A 21,770-nucleotide genomic window follows, 5' to 3' on the forward strand; every position below is an offset into this window, starting at 1 on the left:
TGTCATCTATAGTGGTTATTTGCATAAGAACACACAATTGGATTAGGAAATATTTGTATCTATATTTAAATGTGTTTTGATTAAAAACACAACTCAATTTGTAAGTAACTGGTATAATATCACTGAAATCCTATTCGTAATAAGTTATATTACTCAGTCACTGCTAAAAGTAATATATTACATGTAATATATTACTTTTGTAATGCGTTACAACACTGGTCCTAAAACCCGGAAGTTGGCATCACCCGGTTCCTGCTTGTCTGGAAGTCGATGGGATGTTTGTTGTATGGGGATTTGGGATAGATGCCTGAAATAAGGTGTGTGGTTAACAGAAGTTTATGAAACGTATGATTTTTAAGCTTTTTCTGGAAATCGCAATTTTTGGCGATCGCAATTACGCTTCAAAAATCGTGCAAGTGGTGTTAATTTGGGAAGATTATCCCACTAAACACAATGCATTTTTTTAACCGCCATCCGAAAACGGATCAATACTATACAGGTCAAACGGCAAAAGGCTATTGACTGTTCCGAAAAAAAAGCGCAGGAAATCGAACTTGTTCCGAAAACGTTGACGAACGAAAGTTTCGGAGTCCTGTGTGTAAATTTGAGTGACACAACATGAGGTTGTATTTATTTTAAACCCTGCGGCAACTTTGGGTTAAAAATATGGACTTGATGTGCAAAAGCCTTAACTTCTGAGTTGGCCTTGAAAAAGATCTTATCCCTGCGGTAGTCTATAGGCCACTATTGTAATTCACATGTGGAATCAGGTTAGATACATATCTCCACCAATAGAGAGCCGCAGGGATGACGTATTTTTGTAGTCAGAACGCGGAAGTCCCGGACTTCCTGGTTCTTCACTGTTTCTGTCTATGGGATTTTTGAATGGGTTTTTGCCGCGATGCTTCAAATACGGTCTCATGGGCAACGCAAGATTAATCAAACGCGAATCAGAGTTCAGTCGGATAATCTTCACACATGAGGACCACTTTTCATGAGTTTTGTAGCGTAAATGCGAGCCCTAGAAGTAAAAAACTCGAGCTAAGCTAATCCAGAACTACACACTGTCGCATAGGCTTCCACGTCACGTCAGCACTCAACCTGGACTGTTGTTGGATGTGTGCACTGATTACCCCGGGCTGAACGGGGCTGGACCAGGTGAGGGAAAGAGAATTTCCGTGTTCGTCCTTTGAAGTGGTGACGTTATTGACGTATATATCTCCATCGACTCAACAGTGTAGTCTCATATAGCCGTTTGCTAGCTAGCCGCCCTTTTAACGGCACGTAAAAGCTTCAAAACTCATAAAAGTGGTCCTCGTGTGTGAAGATGATATTACTAAACACTGGTTCGCGTTTGATTAAGCCAGCGTTGCCCAGAGAGATTATTGGAAGCATCGCGCCAAAAACCCATTCAAAACTCCCATAGGCGAAAACAGTGAAGAACCAGGACTGTTAGCGTCGGTGATTTCCGGACTTGTTCCTGCGGCTCTCAATGCTACTCTGCCGTCACTTTCCTGGTTCTCATATCGTCTCCCTCCTTACCTCCACCTCAGCGGACTTTTTGTGCAGCGACAGGAGGAGGTGTGTCCCCAGGGTGCAGGTGTGCGACGGCCGCGCCCACTGTCCCGACGCCTCAGATGAGAGGTGTAGTATATCCACCCATCTTGCTGCTTCCGGTAAGACATTCACACACAGACTGTCCGTTACTGATTTCAGCTCTGTGGCTGCTGTATGAATGAATGAATGAATGACTGAATGACTTTATTTGACAATATATAAATAACATGTCTGTAGTGATATTCCTTTTCATTTAGAAACTGTCATTGGGTCAAATAAATCTGGGGTTTGTGGAAATTAAATCAAGGTCAAGGTCCTCACACCCCCCCCCCCCCACGCTTTTTTTCATTCAAAGAAAAAAAATCCCCGACCCCATCTTCCTGACCAGCTCTCATAGTCTTAAGTAGAGCCTGACCGATATATCGGTCCACCGATGGTATCTAACGATATATCGGTATCGGCCGATATGTTGGACCGATATTGGCAATATATATATATATATTTTTTTTTTACTTATAGACAGCATGTTGTGTATATTTGATCTTTTTTCTCAACTCAAGTTATATTTTATATTTATTCTATTTGTGTTTTTGTATTTCTAGTTATTTATAATTATTCACTTCCCAGTTAAGTTTACGGTTTCATTGCATTGATGACATTTTGGACAATAAAGTTTATTGAGAAGCTGTAAAATATCCTGCCTACATTACATATCTCAAGTCATGTCAAGTCATATCTTTGTCAAGTGTTTGATATTTGATATATTATATGTAAGAATATCGGCCGATATATCGATATCGGAATTTGTTTACTCCCTAATATCGGCATCGGCCTCAAAAATCCAGTATCGGTCCGGCTCTAGTCTTAACCCATTGATACCGGATGCAGCATTTGTGTGTGTATCCCTTTAAGACCGCGAACCGCGTCATACGCTCGGTTCGGTTGTATCTTATAGGGGTGTCACGGTACACAAAAGTCACGGTTCGGTACGTACCTCGGTTTTGGGGTCACGGTTCGGTACGAATACGGCACGGTACGAAAATGGGGAAAAAAAGCAACGAATCCCAAATTCTGTTTTTTTCCCTTTGAATATGTCTGAATTCTGCTTTTTACGCTATTTTTACCATCAGAAATAGTGTCTAATATGTGGGAATGAATAAATGTCCACTATTTAATAAGATCTAGGCAATCCACGCAAAAAGGTTTTACTCTAGAGCAGTGATTTTCAAAGTGTGGGGTGCGCCTCCCTCTCAGATGTCTGTATTCCAGCTGTTTGACAGGGCAAAGGCATTTCCCCCCACTTTAAATCTTTATTGTACACAAGTTTGTAAACAGAGCGCATGTGTGGAGTAGCCTAATACTCCCACCAACCCCTCCCCCTGTTGTATTTGTTTTATGTAGCATTTGCGTTTGATGTAAGCACTAATTTGGAATCCTATCTAAAAGCGGCCACTAGGCGGCAGTGTTTCTTTAGTCAACGTCAAAATACCTACATGTTCAGAAGAAGAATAAAACGGCAGAAGAAGAAAAACTTCTTTACCCCTGTTGAAAGATACCCCCACTGTCTGACAGACAACGGGGTGGGTTTCACTTTCCCAGTAAGTACGGGAAAGAACCCTGTCAGCGCCTTAACGTTATTGGATGTGAGTTTTGTTTAGCATAATATGATTACGTTCGGTCATCTAATGGATTATTGGAACATGACAAGGAGTCATCGCCTCTTCCTCACCGCAGCTTGCCTGTCTGCATCCGCAGATGTCTGCTTGACCGCATCACTCATCCCACGCGATGTATGTTGCTTGTTTACAAGTTAACAGCCTTGTCAGTGTTATGTAACGTTTAGCCGCAACGCGCAACTATAAAGGACTTTGTCGCGGCTACGTAACGTTACATTGGCAAGCTTACCTCGTTGGCTTGATGTTGACAGAATTTGCAAAACAGCTTATCGCCACAAAACGTCCCATTCTGTGAACGCGGATTTCTATGGCCCTTGTGTTGTTTTGGTGTGTCTTCTTCTGTGGCGTTTAATTCAATTCAATTCAATGCCGTTCAAACAGCGTTTAGGTGCTTCTGGATTTGACGTATTCGTTGTGTCGTTTCATGTACCGTGAAACGAGGTACCGTGAGGGTCGTACCGTAAATTCACGGGACGAATACATGTACCGTGACACCCCTATCGTAAAGGGATACACACACAAATGAGGGATATACACGCAAATGCTGCATCAGGTATCAATGGTTGCAGTCACATGACGTAATGAACAGAATCATTGTCTCCTGCCAAGCCTCCATCAGTCACATGACGTAATGAACAGAATCATTGTCTCCTGCCTAGCCTCCATCAGTCCGCGCTTCAGGTCCTCTCCTCTGAGGTGCCGTAAGGGCTCGAAGCCGTGTGACGACGGCCTGGAGTGTGTTCAACACTCCCACGTGTGTGACGGGGAGAAGGACTGCCAGGACGCCTCCGACGAGCAGGGATGTGCTGTCCAGTGCAAAACAGGTCTGTTTCATACACTGTTTCATACACGTCAAATGTTGATTCCTCTCCCATTTTCTCCCCAATTGTACTGTTCTGGTCGTTGCTCCACCCCCTCTGCCGATCTGCGGAGAGCCGTAGACCAGCACATGCTTCCCCCGATACATGTGCAGTCCCCAGCCACTTCTATTCACCTGACAGCGAGGGGGTTCATCGTCGGGACGGAGGATCAGGATATTGCTCCCAGTGCGCCCCCCCCATCCCCCGACCGGAGCAGGTGCCCCCCCGACTGCCCAGAGGAGGTGCTAGTGCAGCGACCAGGACTCATACCCCGTCCGGTTTGCTACGTTTGGGGCGACAGAACGAACATGCCCCGCAGTCCTTCTGTTTATCACAAACAAACCAGAAACACAAACCCACAGAGGCCATTCAGAACAGACCATGCAAAAGCTTTATCAACTGCATATAGGCTGAATCACTGTTATATCAGTGGTTCTCAGCGTGCAGGTCCGGGGGTTCTTGAGGGGGTTCCAGGGGGTCCCCAGCAAATTGCTGATTTGTTAACCTTCAGCATTATTTAATTTACAAGAAGTTAACATAGTTAGATGATGTAGAAGGATGGCTGTTCTGATCATAGTTTCTCTGTTATCCCTCTACCTGCAATACAGTCAGTCATGGAATTCTCGACAAACTCATATTGACAAAATCAAATCTGACGACACAATATTTTCAGATTTGGGTCTGAGAGACAAAATCTCATCAAATGTGGGTCTGTGGTCCTAATGTGTACTAAAGTAGGGCCCTTGTGGGGCACGGTGGCACAGTGGTAGCGCTGTCGCCTCACAGCTAGAAGGTCCTGGGTTCGATTCCCACCTGGGACGCTGTGAGCGTTGAAGGAGTGTGTGCCCGTCCGCATGTCCTCGAGTGCCCACCGCCCGGGTGGGCTCGTCAAAAGGGCCTTTCTGTTTGGAGTTTGCATGTTCTCCCCTTGCCCCCTGGGGGTTTCCTTCATATAGGAACCCCTCACCAAAACATGCAATATCCTGGTCGCTGAAGTGGTGCCTCCTCTGGTTGTTCGGGGCGCCTGTTCGGAGGGAGGGGAACTCGTTGGAATAGCATGATCCTCCCACGTGCTATGTCCTACCGGTGAAGCTTCCCCTGTCAGGTGAAAAGAAGCGGCTGGCTACTGCCCATGTCTCGGAGGAAGCATGGAGCCAGTTTCGGCTCTCCCCAGATCGGCAGAGGGTGGAGCAGCAACCAGGATAAATCAATTTAATTAGCACTAATGGTGGATAAAAATGGGATTAAAATGTATAAAATAAACACGTAGGGCCCTTGATATGAACAGGGTTGAGTCACTGGGCTATATCAATCAAAGAGAGAAGAAAAAGCAGACGAGTATTGATATGAAGATATTGCAGATCATCACTCTTAAGGTTTGCTTGTCCCTCTCCCAGCTGAGTTCCAGTGTGCTCACGGTGCGCGGTGCATCCCAGCGGAGCAGGTGTGCGACGGGCGGTACGACTGCCAGGACCGCTCTGACGAGGCGGACTGCTCCAGGCTGAGCGAGGGCTGCCAGCACCGCTGTGACAACAACACGCGCTGCATCCCACACACCTTCCTGTGTGACGGAGAGAAGGACTGCGCCGACGGTTCGGACGAGGGCAAGTGTGGTAGGTGATTTCCAATATGGACATTTGTGTAACGAAGGTGAGGTGGTCTGTCCTGATCCGGAAATTGGGTCTTTTGCACTTGGCACTAGGGATGGGGCTCGAGACCCGGTTCCATAACGGAACCATCTGCTTGAGATACTAACTGAATTGTAGGCGACAAAACTTTCCAAAATGGACCAAAATGTGTTTTGCAATGAAAACTTGACGCCCATCTCCTTCCGTCCAGGTCTGGTGGCCTGTGGGATCAGCGAGTACCGCTGTGCCAGTGGTCAGTGCGTGTCGGAGGCGCTGCGCTGTGACGGCTACGCGGACTGCCACGACCACTCGGACGAGGCGGACTGCACCAAGCCCCCGCGCTGCCCAGTGCCACAGCTCCGCTGCCCGCACAGCCACGAGTGCCTGCAGAGAGAGTGGCTCTGTGACGGAGAGGACGACTGCACCGACGGCTCCGACGAAACGGTGAGGAGTAGGGGTGTCACAGAACGCACTGCAGCTTACATGCAAAGGAATAGAGAGCCCCAGGAACGAGTCCGGAAAACATCGATGCTAACACTTCCTTGGTTCTTCACTGTTTTCGCCAATGGGATTTTTGAATGGGTTTTTGGCGCGATGTTTCTAATAAGGTCTCTGGGCAACACAAGCTTAATCAAATGCAAACCAGTTCAGTTCAGTAGGATAATCCTCACACTTGAGGACCACTTTTATGAGTTTTTAAGCTTTTGCTTAAGCTGAACACTGGTTCGCGTTTGATTAAGCTTGCGTTGCCCAGAGACCTTATTTGAAGCATCGCGGCAAAAACCCATTGACTGACTACAAAAATACGTCATCCCTGGGGCTCTCTATATAGAACTTCCGTGGGATTGACTCTTGAATTTTTGCAGCCAGCTTCAAGTGGCCATTTGAGAAACTGCCGTTTTTGTTGCACTTCCTCGTTTGCTTCATTCTTCAAGCCCTGCAGGTTGGCGTTTGTGGGGAAGGGTGGACACTATCGGAAGGAATGTTGTTTGGGTGCAGGAGAAAGAGCTGAACGTTTGGTCTCATTGTTTTGTGCCCAGAACTGTGCTGTGCCCCCGGTGAAGTGCAGGGAGTACCAGTGGCAGTGCGGCGACAGCGACCAGTGCGTCCCGCTGTCCTGGAAGTGTGACGGGAAGAAGGACTGTCACAACGGCGTCGACGAGGACAGATGTGCATAATTATGACCTTTATTTATTCTCAAAACTCAAGTGTCAACTCTGCTCCAGTTGCAGTCTATTTAAAGCCCCATTCAGCAACTTTTCCAAGTTTTGCGATTGGAGAAACGGCGCCCTCTGGGTGCAATAGTATCGATATCGCCGTTCAAAGTCAACAAAACACAGCGGCAGAAAGCTCGATGTACATGTTGTGACATCGGGTACTCGCCACGTGATGAAATAATAATCCATAGTTACGTGAATCCGTAGCTACGTCATTTTTCGTAGCAAATCCGCACCGAGTTACTTCCTTGTTTTCATGAACACAACGCTCCCGCTGTACAGCGCATGCGCGCATCTTGCCTCCGGGACGCAGGCACCAAACTGCTTAGTCCCAGGAGAGGCCTTTGGAGGGCGGTGTGGGACCAATAGAGGTGACATTCTCCCTGTTACAAGTCACTCTACCATCTTCAATGACTGAAAAGCTGTTATATTAAGGTGAAATAGTGACTGATTGGAGCTTTAAAGTAATTTAAATAGACCACCCACAGACTATTTTTTGCACATCCTTACTCCAATGCAGTAAAACATGCTTTGTTACGCACAGAGGACACTGAATCTGTCCCATCTCTTTTCACAGGCAACCAACCAAAATGTCCCCCGCAGCGCTACCAGTGTGCTAGCGGTGAGTGCTTGGACCCGGCCCTGGTGTGTAACCGCATCACCAACTGTGCCGACAGTTCTGACGAGGGCCCGGGATGCGTTCAGCGCAACTGCTCCAGTCCCTCGCCTCCTCCATGTGACCACCGCTGTGTCACCACCCCACAGGGAGCGGTCAGTCTGCTTCACTACTGATGGCTCTAACGGAGTTCTGCAGAGACCATGTTTTTTTTTTTTGCAAATCTTTTTTTTTTATGAATTAATTAATTTATTTGGTAATAAAATAACACAACAGTACATATAGTAATGAAAGAACAGACAATTATATCAATCACCGAGGATAAAAACACAAAAAAGTACGAGGGCTTATTTACATTGTGGTCCTCACATAAAACATATAGTAAGACGAGGCATAAAAAACATAAAACACTTAAAACAATTTAAAAGAAACATAAAACAGAGGAGAGCGGTTACATTAAAGGAATTCAAGATAAAATAAATAGCAGCAGATCAAGCAAATGGCAGCAGGGCAATGTATCACTTATAAAAAGAAATAAAAAGGCTATAAAATAAATGTAAAGTGCATTGCCATGAAGCCAGTAATTTAAAGTGCATTTCTATGGAGCCAGTATTTTAAGGCTCTTTTAAAACTGGTCACAGTAGTACTTGCTTTTATGTCCCTTGGTAGATTGTTCCAGTGAACTGCTGCGCTGTACCTGAAGCTATTTTTCCCCATCAGACATTTTAAATCGACAGGGTATAAAATCTGTCGACCTACCTCGAGTAGCGTGCTGATGTGTTTCTCGTACAAGTAAGAAGTAGTTTAGTAGGTACTTCGGGACCTCATGTAAAGTGATTTTAAAAGTGAGCAGCATTTTAGTATATAAAGTGCGCTTTTCGACCGATAACCATCGGAGACTTTCAAAGTGCTTGGTGTCAAGGAGAGTACGGGGGTGCAACTTAAGTATAACTCTGATTAATTTGTTTTGGGCTGTCTGCAACCTGCCCTTTAATCATTGTTAGTCCGGTGTACCATGAGGTGGCAGCATAGTCAAAGTGACTTTGCACTAGTGCCCCGGCAAGAGTATGTAATATGAGTGTCTAGGAAAACCGCTTTTCTAGCTAAGAATTTTATTCGTTGGTGAATTTTTGTTAGAGCAGTCAATGCCATTTTTTCACCCGACAAGCAGTTATCCAAGACGCATCCAAGATATTTGATGTTGACAGTGCCCTTTATTGGTTTTGCAGTTAAGAACAGAGACAAAACAAATAACAGCTCAGGTCCATATTTTAAGGCATAACCATTCAGTTCTATAAACATACAAACACACCATATTTATAATATTTAGATTTAGATTATTATTTTATTTTTTTTATCCAAAATGGATATGGGTCCTAGAGATGCACTAGAAGTTTAGCATCTCTATGACTAACGAGAAGGCAGGGCTTAAACCCAATGGCCACCAGATGTGGTACGGCTCCGGTAAAACTGCCGGAACAGACTCTCACCCGTGTTAATAGATGGGCAATACATGCAGTATGAAAAAAACTATGCATCTGTTTAGGTGCGTATTACAACCCCCGAGGTCCAAAATCCAAGGTGGTTTTGCAGTCTTCATAAGATTTTTTTTTTTAAGGTTTAAAAAATCCAAAATGGCAGAACCATATGTGTACCAATTAGGGGTGTCACGATATTTCGTCGCACGATATATCGCGATATCGAAACGTCACGATATGCGTATCGTCAGAAAGAAATTATATCGTAAAAAAAAAAAAAAAATGTTGCTCCTGAATAATAATAGAACAAATTTAGCAGAATCAACACGCATGAGTGAGGGGGTAGACTACTACTGGCATGGCAAAACAGCTCAAGGGGTACATAAGATTAAAGCCTTGGCTTCAGCCTATTCCTTTTTTCGGTCATTGACTGTATAAATTGTATTTGTGTGAAATGGTCTGTACAGGTATGATGATGTTCTCTTGCTGTATATTCACACAAATTGTTACATTTGTTTGTGGTTCATTATAACCTATGACCGAAAATAAACCATTCATTCATTCATTCAAGATTACATACGTTTAGGGACCATTGAGCATGAGTTATTTAAGAAATAGATTGTATACTTTATTTTTCTTTCACCATGCAACAAACATTTAGTTTGTGACAGTGTGACACATTCTATTGCAAGAGAAGCATTATCTTCCCTGTTGTTTTCTAGTTATTATAATAACAATTTCCCAAAACAGCATTTGTTTTGTATTTTGTGTATTTCAAATGAAAGACTATTTTTCCAGTATTTTCCCAGGGCTCCCTTGAAAAGAGGTTTCGATTTCAACGGGACTCACATGGTTTAATAAATCATAAATAAATACATAAAAATGATTTACTTTTGTTAAAAAAAAATATTGTTAAAATATCGTATCGTTATCGTGAACCCAATATCGTGTATCGTATCGTGAAATTAGTGTATCGTGACACCCCTAGTACCAATACGTTTCACATCTCTATGACGAACAAGAGTGCTGCGCCTTGGACTTTGGGACCCTATTACAGCGCCGCTTATGGGCAGATGACATTTAGACTTTTAATTCCATATGAATGCACAGAATGTGGTCATTGGTTTTGTAAATGCCTCTGTCCCCCTCCATTGTGGCAGAGGTGTTACTGTGTCTTTTCCCTCCATTGTGGCAGAGGTGTTACTGTGTCTTTCCCCCTCCATTGTGGCATAGGTGTTACTGTGTCTTTTCCCCTCCATTGTGGCAGAGGTGTTACTGTGTCTTTTCCCCTCCATTGTGGCAGAGGTGTTACTGTGTCTTTTCCCCTCCATTGTGGCAGAGGTGTTACTGTGTCTTTTCCCCTCCATTGTGGCAGAGGTGTTACTGTGTCTTTTCCCCTCCATTGTGGCAGAGGTGTTACTGTGTCTTTCCCCCTCCATTGTGGCAGAGGTGTTACTGTGTCTTTCCCCCTCCATTGTGGCAGAGGTGTTACTGTGTCTTTTCCCCTCCATTGTGGCAGAGGTGTTACTGTGTCTTTTCCCCTCCATTGTGGCAGAGGTGTTACTGTGTCTTTTCCCTCCATTGTGGTAGAGGTGTTACTGTCTTTTTCCCTCCATTGTGGCAGAGGTGTTACTGTGTCTTTTCCCCTCCATTGTGGCAGAGGTGTTACTGTGTCTTTTCCCTCCATTGTGGCAGAGGTGTTACTGTGTCTTTTCCCCTCCATTGTGGCAGAGGTGTTACTGTGTCTTTTTCCCTCCATTGTGGCAGAGGTGTTACTGTGTCTTTTTCCCTCCATTGTGGCAGAGGTGTTACTGTGTCTTTTCCCCTCCATTGTGGCAGAGGTGTTACTGTGTCTTTTCCCCTCCATTGTGGCAGAGGTGTTACTGTGTCTTTTCCCCTCCATTGTGGCAGAGGTGTTACTGTGTCTTTTCCCCTCCATTGTGGCAGAGGTGTTACTGTGTCTTTCCCCCTCCATTGTGGCAGAGGTGTTACTGTGCCGCAGGCTTCAGGCTCCGGTCCAGCGGTCTGTCCTGCGTGGACATCGACGAGTGCAGCGCAGCGCCGCACGCCGTGTGCAAACACACGTGCCTGAACACACCTGGCTCCTACGTGTGTCACTGCCACCCAGGCTACTACCTGGAGCCTGACAACACAAGCTGTAAGACCAAAGGTAGGAAGGACTTCAGCAGCCTGCAGAAGCTGATGTAACCACTCTTACGCGGCATGGGGTCAGCACCTTGGAGTCCAGTAGTTACGATAAGTTTGTGTTTCGGTAATAAACTTGCAGGTAATGAACACCTGTTCTCTGAAGCTGCTGTTTTTTAATTGGTTCATGCCTGTCACAGAGACGTGGAAACTAGATCAAAAATATACAGGGGTATGGTGGCACAGTGGTAAGCGCTGTCGCCTCACAGCTAGAAGGTCCTGGGTTCGATTCCCACCTGGGACGCTGTGAGCGCTGAAGGAGTGCGTGCCCGTCCGCATGTCCTCGAGTGCCCACCGCCCGGGTGGGCTCGTCAAAAGGGCCTTTCTGTTTGGAGTTTGCATGTTCTCCCCGTGCCCCCTGGGGGTTTCCTTCATATAGGAACCCCTCACCAAAACATGCGATATCCTGGTCGCTAATGTGGTTCCTCCTCTGGTCGTTCGGGGCGCCTGTTCGGAGGGAGGGGAACTTGTTGGAATAGCGTGATCCTCCCACGTGCTATGTCCTACCGGTGAAGCTTCCCCGGTCAGGTGAAAAGAAGCGGCTGGCTACTGCCCATGTCTCGGAGGAAGCATGGAACAACATGCAGCATTACGTATATGCCGACTGGAAAAAGGAAATGCAGGAAACGCGCCTCCTTCCCAGAGCATTTTGCGAGCCGTTTCCAGCTTTACTTTACTCGCCAATTCGAAGTTTTCTCGTCCAAAATAATCCAGCCACGTAACGCAACTATCCAACACCGCCTCGCACGTACAGCACAAGGACCGCGCGATGCAATCCAGCTCAATCACATGGGGGAGGCTGTTGCCAAAGAACTTTGATTGCAAAGAACTGTATAGAACCTCTATAGAAGATATAGTGTGTCTTTGTTTTTTGGTATGTTAGTGCCTCTAGAAAAGATCATGTGAGGAAAATGCTTCAAATGGAAATGTGTCCCTGTCTAGACGAGCCGTTGCTGCTGGCGTCGGTGCAGTCGGAGCTATTGCTGCTGGGGCTCCACAGCTCCACCCTGCGCCTCCTCTCCTCTGCCAGTCGGCCGGTGTTCTCCCTGGACTACCACTGGGCTCATCACAGGGTCTACTGGCTCAGCCCCGACTACCAGAGCATCCGCTGGGCCGACACCAACAACTCCAACAACAAAGGGACACTTATCAAAGGTATGGGGGGCCTGAATCCCGCGTTGAGTATGCTTCAGGTGTCGGATGTATAGATGACCTTTTTTTGATCTTGATGTGCGTGTACACTCCTATAGAGACACTGCATGAAATAGGCCACGCCCATCACGGGGGAAAGCTCTCCGTTCACTCCCACACACCAGCGTCATATTCCTTGAATTAAACATAGCTAAAAGCTGTTGTGTGGTGGGCTGTGCAGACAACAAATGTAAAAAAATCACCACTTACATTCTTTTTGTACTCTCGAGAATTGGCGAGAAGAAAAATGTAGCTGTCAATGAATTAAGTTGGAGTGTTCCTCTTCCGTATATATGATCTTTGTGTGCAACAACCGACCATAGGAGAACGCCAGGATTGGACGGGAGTTTGTGTTTCCCCCCGTTTTGGCCGTTGTTTCTGAATGATTACGCGCTCCGCAGTGTCTCTACGGCTGTTAATTCAGACATACTGTCCAACAAAACTGATTGGATGGTGGATGTAGGCAGGACAAACCTACTTATGACGAGCATTGGAGAGCGACTAAAGCTACCAACATGGCAGCCGGCAAAGGAACTGGATGATGGCAAACCAGATTTAGTGATTCATTAAAAAGCTTAAAATAGAATCAGTTAATTAAAACGGGAACAATCGGTGTTATTTAAATGGTCCAAAATGAACGCCACCATGATTGTTGTCGTTCTGAAGCATTTAGAGATTGCGCCGATCCTCTTTGCTGCTGTGATTGGTCAAAGATTTTGGAAATGATAACTAACAGCAAAAAAAAAGAGAAAAAAGGGGTGAGAAATTACGTCACTAAATCAGTGGTAGATAGACTTGACCAGACCACTGTGAATCACCATGTAAAAAAAAAAAGCTAACGACTGATTCATGAGGGCTCGACACGAGGCAGCAATAATTCATAGTGTGATGAAAATAAAATCAATTAAATTAACGTTGAATTGTTTTTCTTAAAATGATGATCTTGAAGATTTCAATTTCGTTCTCTTTGGGGACACCTATGGCAATGAGTGGTAATTGCAGGTAGCATCCAAACAGTGTTGGTTGCTGTCGGGCGGAAACCTCGTATCTCCAAAACAGCAACTTTTCAGTAAATTAATTCTTAACACATTCACTGCCAGCCATTTTTTTTTTACTGTAGGTAGCTTCTGCCAAGCCGTTTTTTGAGGATTCTGGCTCATTTTACAAGAGCCGAGGATAATTTTCTGCTTGGACTTTGTGAACACGAAGTTCACAAAAGTGCTAATAGAATGTGTGCTTTCTCTGTCTAAAAGAGTTAGTTTGTAGAGTTAGTAGTTATGTAGATATTAGCCGTTGAGTACAGCATGGTTTCAGCGTGTGAGACAGGAAGCTGAGATAATCGCAGTTTTGTGAAATTCAATCAAACAGGCAGAACAGTCACTTTAACCATTTATTTTTGGCATCAGTGAGAGATCAGACATCTGAACAATATAGTTCTGAACACCCTCTCCTTTAAACTCCTCCCTCTGTGGGCGTGTCTGGTGGCGTTTGTCACAAGCCAGTTTCTCCTGCCTGTCTGAGCAGTGAGCAGCCTCCCTCTCTGGCGGCCCCTCGTCGGCGAGTGTGGACTGTGGATGGGACTCAATCGTTTCTTGGATTTTCGGTTGAGAGCTTTGATGAAGCTTTGTGCGATTCTAGGCTTTATGCTGCCCACCCAGTCTATTTTTGGAACCCCACACCGTTGTGCGCCGGTGTGCAGCAGCGTGAAAGCGTTTTCGCCTACAGTATTAGAATGAGGCTCGTTCGTTTCTGGGTTTTCGGAATGCGTGCGATTCTGGCCTTTCTGCGGGTGTTTCAAAGTGTGTTTCACCCATAATCTGTTATGCAAATTTGCAATCCCCCACGCCAGCACCGCTCTCCGCTCTCTGTGTGCTGCTGCTGGCGCGGCCGCTCTCAGGCGAGTCTGGTGACTGATGACTGTAAAATCGCCAAGCCATTTCCTTGAGAATGGCTTGCTCCCGCGGCTGTTTTTGGTTGGCTTTCTCTCTGTCGGGAGAGCACTGTCGCCACTTAGTTGGTCGGTAAAATAGATTATACACATTCAATACTTCCAATATTTTTATAGGAGACGTGGGGGACATTGATCCACGTAGCACCGTCAAAAAAAAAAAAAAAAAAATTTTGACGAGTCAACTCGTCGTTGGCAGTGAACGGTTGGATTGTGTTTGACGAGTCAACTCGTCATTGGCAGTGAACATGTTAAAATACTGAACACCACGTCGTCAAAGTTGGCATGTGCAGCGGCTCCTCTAGCAGCCACCTCGAGCCTCCTGGAGCACACAGGCGTGTGCAGCGGCTCCTCTAGCAGCCACCTCGAGCCTCCTGGAGCACACAGGCGTGTGCAGCGGCTCCTCTAGCAGCCACCTCGAGCCTCCTGGAGCACACAGGCGTATGCAGCGGCTCCTCTAGCAGCCACCTCGAGCCTCCTGGAGCACACAGGCGTGTGCAGCGGCTCCTCTAGCAGCCACCTCGAGCCTCCTGGAGCACACAGGCGTGTGCAGCGGCTCCTCTAGCAGCCACCTCGAGCCTCCTGGAGCACACAGGCGTGTGCAGCGGCTCCTCTAGCAGCCACCTCGAGCCTCCTGGAGCACACAGGCGTGTGCAGCGGCTCCTCTAGCAGCCACCTCGAGCCGGCTCCCAGGCAGAGTTAGAGGCACCGTCTCGGGGGAACACAGCCTCTCGGTAACGTTAACATTAGTCTAATCAGAAACCACTTTGATCTGCATAGTTTAAATGAGTTTGCAGGCTAGGGATAATTCAAAAACATTTAAACATTTTATTGATCTATTTACATCAGAAATAAACAAGCCAGAAACAAACAAAAGGGGTCAGCCCGTGTCTGTTTGCCAGGTATAATACTCCTGCCTGGGGCGCTTGAGACGGAGGTAGGGGTGGAGCTTCGTGGTTTGAGCGACAGTTACGAGAGTTACGAGACTTACTCACAAGATAATTTTAATGCTTTTCCACTTGTTAAATTGTGTAAAACCCACAGATAGACGTGAAGGCTGACCAATGCCATTGATTTATGACAAAAAAATTTAAACAATGGACATACTCATTAACATTAGCCCGACAGCGACGATATTCTAAGGGGTTGAGAACCACTGCTCTAGCCAAAAGTGTTTTTAAAATAAGTGGCTAACAGGCCATGATTTTGTAGAGTAGGGGTTCCCAAACTTAAGAATGCCGCCGCCCACTTTGAAATCTGAAAATCTTTTCCGGCCGGTCCCCACCAAATCCTTTCATCACAACTCTGATCAACACACAAGACTAAAATGATGCGTTTCCCGACATGTTTTTATATTATATATTTTTTATTTCATTAACAGAGCATGTGAACTTCGGCATAAGGGAAATTAATAATCCATCCACATACAAAAACATTTCGACAAAATACCCAAAAGCAGATTGCCAACTTTTTCTACCCCCTTAGCCTACTCATCAGAAGTATTTGCATTCATAACACATTTGTTGAGACAAAATGTGAAATCAATCCACAAGCTAATAATGCTAGGCTTTGAAAAATGCTACATTATCTGTAAAGGGGAGACTCGTGGGTACATTCAGATACATTGAGCTGAGAGGTCAAGGGACCCCTTTGAAATAGTTTTCCCTCGCTAACATTTAACCTACGTTTGGAGCGTTATCTAGCCCCCTTACCGACACGCTAGCATATTATGCTTGCTAGCAATGGATGCCTTAGGTCTAGGGGTGGGACAAAATATTGATACTCACGGTATCGCGATATTTCCACTTGCGATACGTTATCGATACACTGGCACCAAGTATCGATATGTTTATTTAAAAAAGAAGAGAAAAAGAAATTAAATAAACATGCTAAAATATTATGCAGTGTGTGGTAGTTGAAACATAGTTTCAAGTTGACGTTTATTTATGTTTGTAGTTGAAACAAAAACATAAATACTGTAGGCTACATGAAGAAATGTTTGATCATTAATATCTACTTTTAGAAATGTTATAGGTAGGTACCGTAGGTTATATAGGTTTTCTTGTTTTAATAATAATAAAAAGACTTGATGTGTAACTTTTCCTCCGTGCTATCGAAAATGGTATGAGTGAGTGAGTGAACTCTGAGAGAGTTCATGTCAATTCTGCTAATAAATACATAATACCTGCTTCTTGCCTTTTAGGGGTATTTTTTTCTCTTCAGTTACACAGATATCGTGATGTATCGTAGGTTAAATTTCTTCCAATATATCGATTATCGCAGAATCGCTGTATCGTGATAATATCGTTATCGAGGGCCAAGTATCGTGACCATATCGTATTGTGAGTTACTCCACGATTCCCACCCCTAGGTCTTCTAGTTTCTTCAGGAGCTGTAGCTTTGAAAATGACCCTTCTACAGCCATTTGATTGCCTGCGGAAATCGAGTGTTGGCAGACTGCTCGCGGACCACCTGCAGTACCTCCACGGCCCACTAGTGGACCGCTGCCCACAGTTTGGGAATCGCTGTCGTAGAAAATAATAAAGGAAATGGTGGAGTATCGTATGCTTTTTAGCTAGCCTGCATAACTCAGATGTTAAAAGGGTGCGAGCAATTGAGATTAATGAACATATTGTTTTTCCAGGTGTGAAGTCGGACTTCATCGCGGTGGACTGGGTGGGTCAGAACCTGTACTGGGTGGATGGGCTGGTGGGTCAGATCCTGGCGGTGCGGCTCGGCGACACCACAGTCAGACCTCAGGACTACACCGTGGTCCTGGGTGAAGACCTGGAGCAGCCCAGCTCCCTGGTCCTGCTGCCACACAGAGGGTGAGATCACCAAACCTCTTCAAGTTTAGCCCTGAATTGTTCATTTCTCTGTTATATAACATTATCCATAAAAAAACGTGACTTTAAAAATCTAAGGGGTAGTATCATGACATGGGATTTGAAGAGATTTATTCTAGAGCCTGACCGATATTGGCCCATCACACACACATATCTATATATCTATATATATAGATATATAGATATATAAAAATTATATATATACAATTTTTCAGGCCTGGAGGGATTTCGAACCCTCCCCCCGACCGCAACGGTGAGGGCCCTCGCTGGCAACGCTAAACACATGTTCACATCTGTTTGCAATGGCATCTCAAGTATCATCATACTATTATGGGATGCGATGTGAACAGTTGTATTAGGGGATGTGCGTTTCCTAGGCAACGACACACGTTGACACGTTTTGGAACAGCACGCTGGCACGATGCTCCTAAAAGCAAAATGCACATTATTTTGAATGATTTTGCATCTTCTATTACTGTTAACACTGCCAACACCAGTATTGTTTTATTGTAATAAGAAAAACAAAAAACAAATCTGGCCTGGCGGGGGCGTTGTTGCCTGTAGAAGGGTAGGGGAAACGCTGCCTTGTGTGCATGGTTTACAGCCAGGGTTGTTAATGAGTTTTAAGGGAACATTCCTATCTCTACTGTTAGAAAGTCAACATGTAAGCGGGTTTCAATGGGCTCTCTAACATTAATAAGCCTTAACTCATTTTAATTAATTGAGTTGGATAACATTATTTACGTTTTTATTTTTCTAGCCACAAGCAATACATTAAGAATAGCTTATCCCCCCCCCCCCAGCAAGTTTAATCATGCTGGTTTTAAATCCTCAAATAAATGTAGTTTACTCAGTACATGCTTATTTTAAATACTTTCCTCATTACATGGATTGCCTGAGTTGATGTAGCGGCGCTCCTTTCGTCCGCTCAGCCTGATGTTGTGGTCCGCTCAGCCTGATGTTGTGGTCCTGATGTTGTGGTCCTGATGTTGTGGTCCGCTCAGCCTGATGTTGTGGTCCGCTCAGCCTGATGTTGTGGTCCTGATGTTGTGGTCCGCTCAGCCTGATGTTGTGCTCCTGATGTTGTGCTCCTGATCTTGTGGTCCGCTCAGCCTGATGTTGTGCTTCTGATGTTGTGGTCCGCTCAGCCTGATGTTGTGCTCCTGATGTTGTGGTCCGCTCAGCCTGATGTTGTGGTCCGAGATCGGTAGCGCCCCTCAGATCGAGCGCTCCGGGATGGACGGCTCCAAGAGGAAGGTGGTGGTGAGCCGCGGCCTGAGCTGGCCGGTGGGTTTGGCCTTCGACCTCCTGGACGACAGGGTCTACTGGGCCGACGAGAAGATGCGCTGCATCGGATCAGCCTCTCTGGACGGAGACGACGTCAAGGTGAGCGCCGCAGATACTGAGCAGAACACCAGCGGAGGAAACGGCCTAATAAAACGCCTCAATTCCCAAGGATTTGTCAGTTTCATCTGGCATCTGGGGGCTAAGTTATGTGTGAAACGCCGGTGTAGCTTCAGTCATTTGCCTGTGATTTCATCAGGATGAAGACTGGACAACTGAAAGGTCTTTATATCTCAGATATTCCAAAATTGACATTGATAAACATGTGATGACATTACTGCCAGGGTCGGGACATTCATGAATTGAACTGTGAATGATCAATTTCATTTTAATTAATTGTGAAAGTCTACCAGCTGTAAGGAAACGATGTGAATTAAATTGGAATGACAGAAAACAGAATTGAATTCCATTTAAGAGTTTAACTCGACTCGCTAACAGTTATAAATCAAACGACATGAATCCAATAAAAGACAGTTCAACAAATCAAACACATTCAATCATAATGCATGGATTATGACCACATGTTCTGCATTACACTAGGTGTCATCTCAGTTATGGGGTGGGGGGAAATGTGGAATTTCACAGAATCTCCTTGAATTAAATTAACCTTCCAGATTTTATCGTATTATTAAAGGAACACTCTGCCCATTTTCAACCTCATTTATGTAGTATGCGGAGCGCAGCGATTCAACGTAATATTTGAGTCTGGGGAGAGACTAGCCTAACCCTAACCCCTGGCCTTCATCAAATTCCAGTTCGGTTGAATAGTGCACCTCTCACCAGCTCCTCCTTTATAAGCGGTGAACGTTGACCATGGCACCCCTCTCACCAGATCCTCCAGTTATAAGCGGTGAACGTTGACCACGGCACCTCTCTCACCAGATCCTCCAGTTATAAGCGGTGAACGTTGACCATGGCACCTCTCTCACCAGATCCTCCAGTTATAAGCGGTGAACGTTGACCATGGCACCTCTCTCACCAGATCCTCCAGTTATAAGCGGTGAACGTTGACCATGGCACCTCTCTCACCAGATCCTCCAGTTATAAGCGGTGAACGTTGACCATGGCACCTCTCACCAGATCCTCCTTTATAAGCGGTGAACGTTGACCATGGCACCTCTCACCAGATCCTCCAGTTATAAGCGTGAACGTTGACCATGGCACCTCTCTCACCAGATCCTCCTTTATAAGCGGTGAACGTTGACCATGGCACCTCTCTCACCAGATCCCCCAGTTATAAGCGGTGAACGTTGACCATGGCACCTCTCTCACCAGATCCTCCTTTATAAGCGGTTAACGTTGACCATGGCACCTCTCTCACCAGATCCTCCTTTATAAGCGGTGAACGTTGACCATGGCACCTCTCTCACCAGATCCTCCAGTTATAAGCGGTGAACGTTGACCATGGCACCTCTCACCAGATCCTCCTTTATAAGCGGTTAACGTTGACCATGGCACCTCTCTCACCAGATCCTCCTTTATAAGCGGTGAACGTTGACCATGGCACCTCTCACCAGATCCTCCAGTTATAAGCGGTGAACGTTGACCATGGCACCTCTCTCACCAGATCCTCCAGTTAGCAGAAAGCCCGAGTCCTTTCTCTGTGGCCGTGTTCAACGATCGCGTCGTCTGGTCCGACACCAAGAGGAGAACCATCCGCTCGGCCGACAAGAACACAGGCAAGGACCAGAAGGTTCTGCTGAAAAGACCCGGACAGCCGTTTGGACTGAAGGTGAGTCTCCGGCCTTCTTGAATTCTTCTAGCATTAATTGTTTTATGGAACTTTGTAGTCTGCATCTGATTATGTCAATTTGCTTGTTGTTGGAGAACAACCGTGAATGTCTGAGGAGTTGAAACTTTTCAGGAATTCAGAACAACCTTCATATCAGGTTTATTATACACTTTAACATCATGGGTTTTGAATGGATTTCATGGGCCTTAAGATACTATAATGGAAATTACTTTATACATGAAAGACCGTGCTGTGGTGGACACTATCTAGGGGAAATAATTCACCCCGGAACTGTGGGCGGGGTTGGTGGTGTTTCCGGCCGCTGGCCGGCTATATTTTGGAGTTAACACAGGAAATGAAACAGACATATGAAATGCTACAAGCTAAATACCTGTACCGATTTGCTTTGGTGATTAAAGTGAAGTAAATCAGGATCCTGCCTCTGTCCTCCCTCCTCCGGGCACTACAGTGCAAACTTAAAAAGTGACATGTAAGTCGGAGTCACAAAGTTTTCATGTAGCAGCCGGAATCAATATGTGGCTTATTTTATGTTCATGTTGTTTACTATAAATATGAGCTGCTGTTGTATGAGATGTTCACTTCAGCCTCGTGGTAATTACAAGTAGAGTGTGGTGAATTTTATCCAGCCTCTGATTCATGTCACAAATGATGTTGACGTCACAAATGATGGAAGTGTGTCAACACAGGTGACAGACATGGCAGCAAATCCACTGATGTGGTCGAAGTCCATACAAATTAAAGTGATCCGCTATATTCACACTAATCCAATCCAAGTCTACGTCAAAGAATGAACAATACTCTGCAGTTTTACAGTTGATTTTAAAGTCAAAATTCAAATTATTTTGGATGTGGGACTCCCAATGAGTTAAAGACCCCATGAAATGGCATTTTTACTTCATGTACATTCAAACTCTTATCTAACTCTGACTGTAAATTCATGTAAATCCACTGCCTATTTAACGTCTATTTAACTCAGTCTGTAAATCCAACGTAAATTCATATTTATCATCCACAGAACACTTCACCACTCATGTACATATTGTATATATTGACTCGATTTGATTTGGTTGCACTTGCAACCTTGCGATTGCCCTTAGTTATCTTCCTACTTCTTATCTCTGTATAGTGATGTGACCGCTACGCTGCATACAGACACTAAGACAAATTCCTCGTATGTAACTTGCATACTGTGGCAATAAAAGTGATTCTGATTCTGATACTTACTTGATTTGATGCATTCCCAGGGGAACAGGATGTTGGTGGCGGGACATATTGCAGCGAGGGATCAATCAAAAGTTTAAAACAATGAAATATGAGTCGGTTTGAGAGGTAATTGTATTTGATCAGAGGGGCGGGACTGTTCAAAAATCAGGTTTTATTTGTTAGAAATGGGGAGGGGCGCAATTAATCGATGATCGATAATTGATCGTTAAGAATCATGTTGATCCGGA

The 21,770-nt window shown here is 45.2% G+C and overlaps 1 protein-coding gene across 1 annotated transcript in view; it reads left to right on the plus strand.

Annotated features, from left to right (window-relative positions):
• The first annotated feature begins 3,091 nt into the window (after positions 1 to 3,091).
• Positions 3,092 to 21,770, plus strand: part of LOC310778936 (low-density lipoprotein receptor-related protein 6-like) — a 52,529-nt gene continuing 33,850 nt past the window's right edge. The window contains exons 1-11 of the mRNA XM_083639410.1: positions 3,092 to 3,347; positions 3,893 to 4,057; positions 5,491 to 5,706; positions 5,933 to 6,165; positions 6,762 to 6,891; positions 7,516 to 7,709; positions 11,016 to 11,202; positions 12,180 to 12,392; positions 17,021 to 17,204; positions 18,407 to 18,608; positions 20,134 to 20,298. Coding sequence (XP_083495536.1) covers positions 18,411 to 18,608; positions 20,134 to 20,298 — 363 coding nt within the window. The 5' untranslated portion in view covers positions 3,092 to 3,347; positions 3,893 to 4,057; positions 5,491 to 5,706; ... (5 more) ...; positions 17,021 to 17,204; positions 18,407 to 18,410. The remainder of the gene's footprint in view (positions 3,348 to 3,892; positions 4,058 to 5,490; positions 5,707 to 5,932; positions 6,166 to 6,761; positions 6,892 to 7,515; positions 7,710 to 11,015; positions 11,203 to 12,179; positions 12,393 to 17,020; positions 17,205 to 18,406; positions 18,609 to 20,133; positions 20,299 to 21,770) is intronic.

The sequence above is a fragment of the Poromitra crassiceps genome (genome assembly GCF_964638095.1).
Source record: "Poromitra crassiceps genome assembly, chromosome: 6".
Taxonomy (NCBI): domain Eukaryota; kingdom Metazoa; phylum Chordata; class Actinopteri; order Beryciformes; family Melamphaidae; genus Poromitra; species Poromitra crassiceps.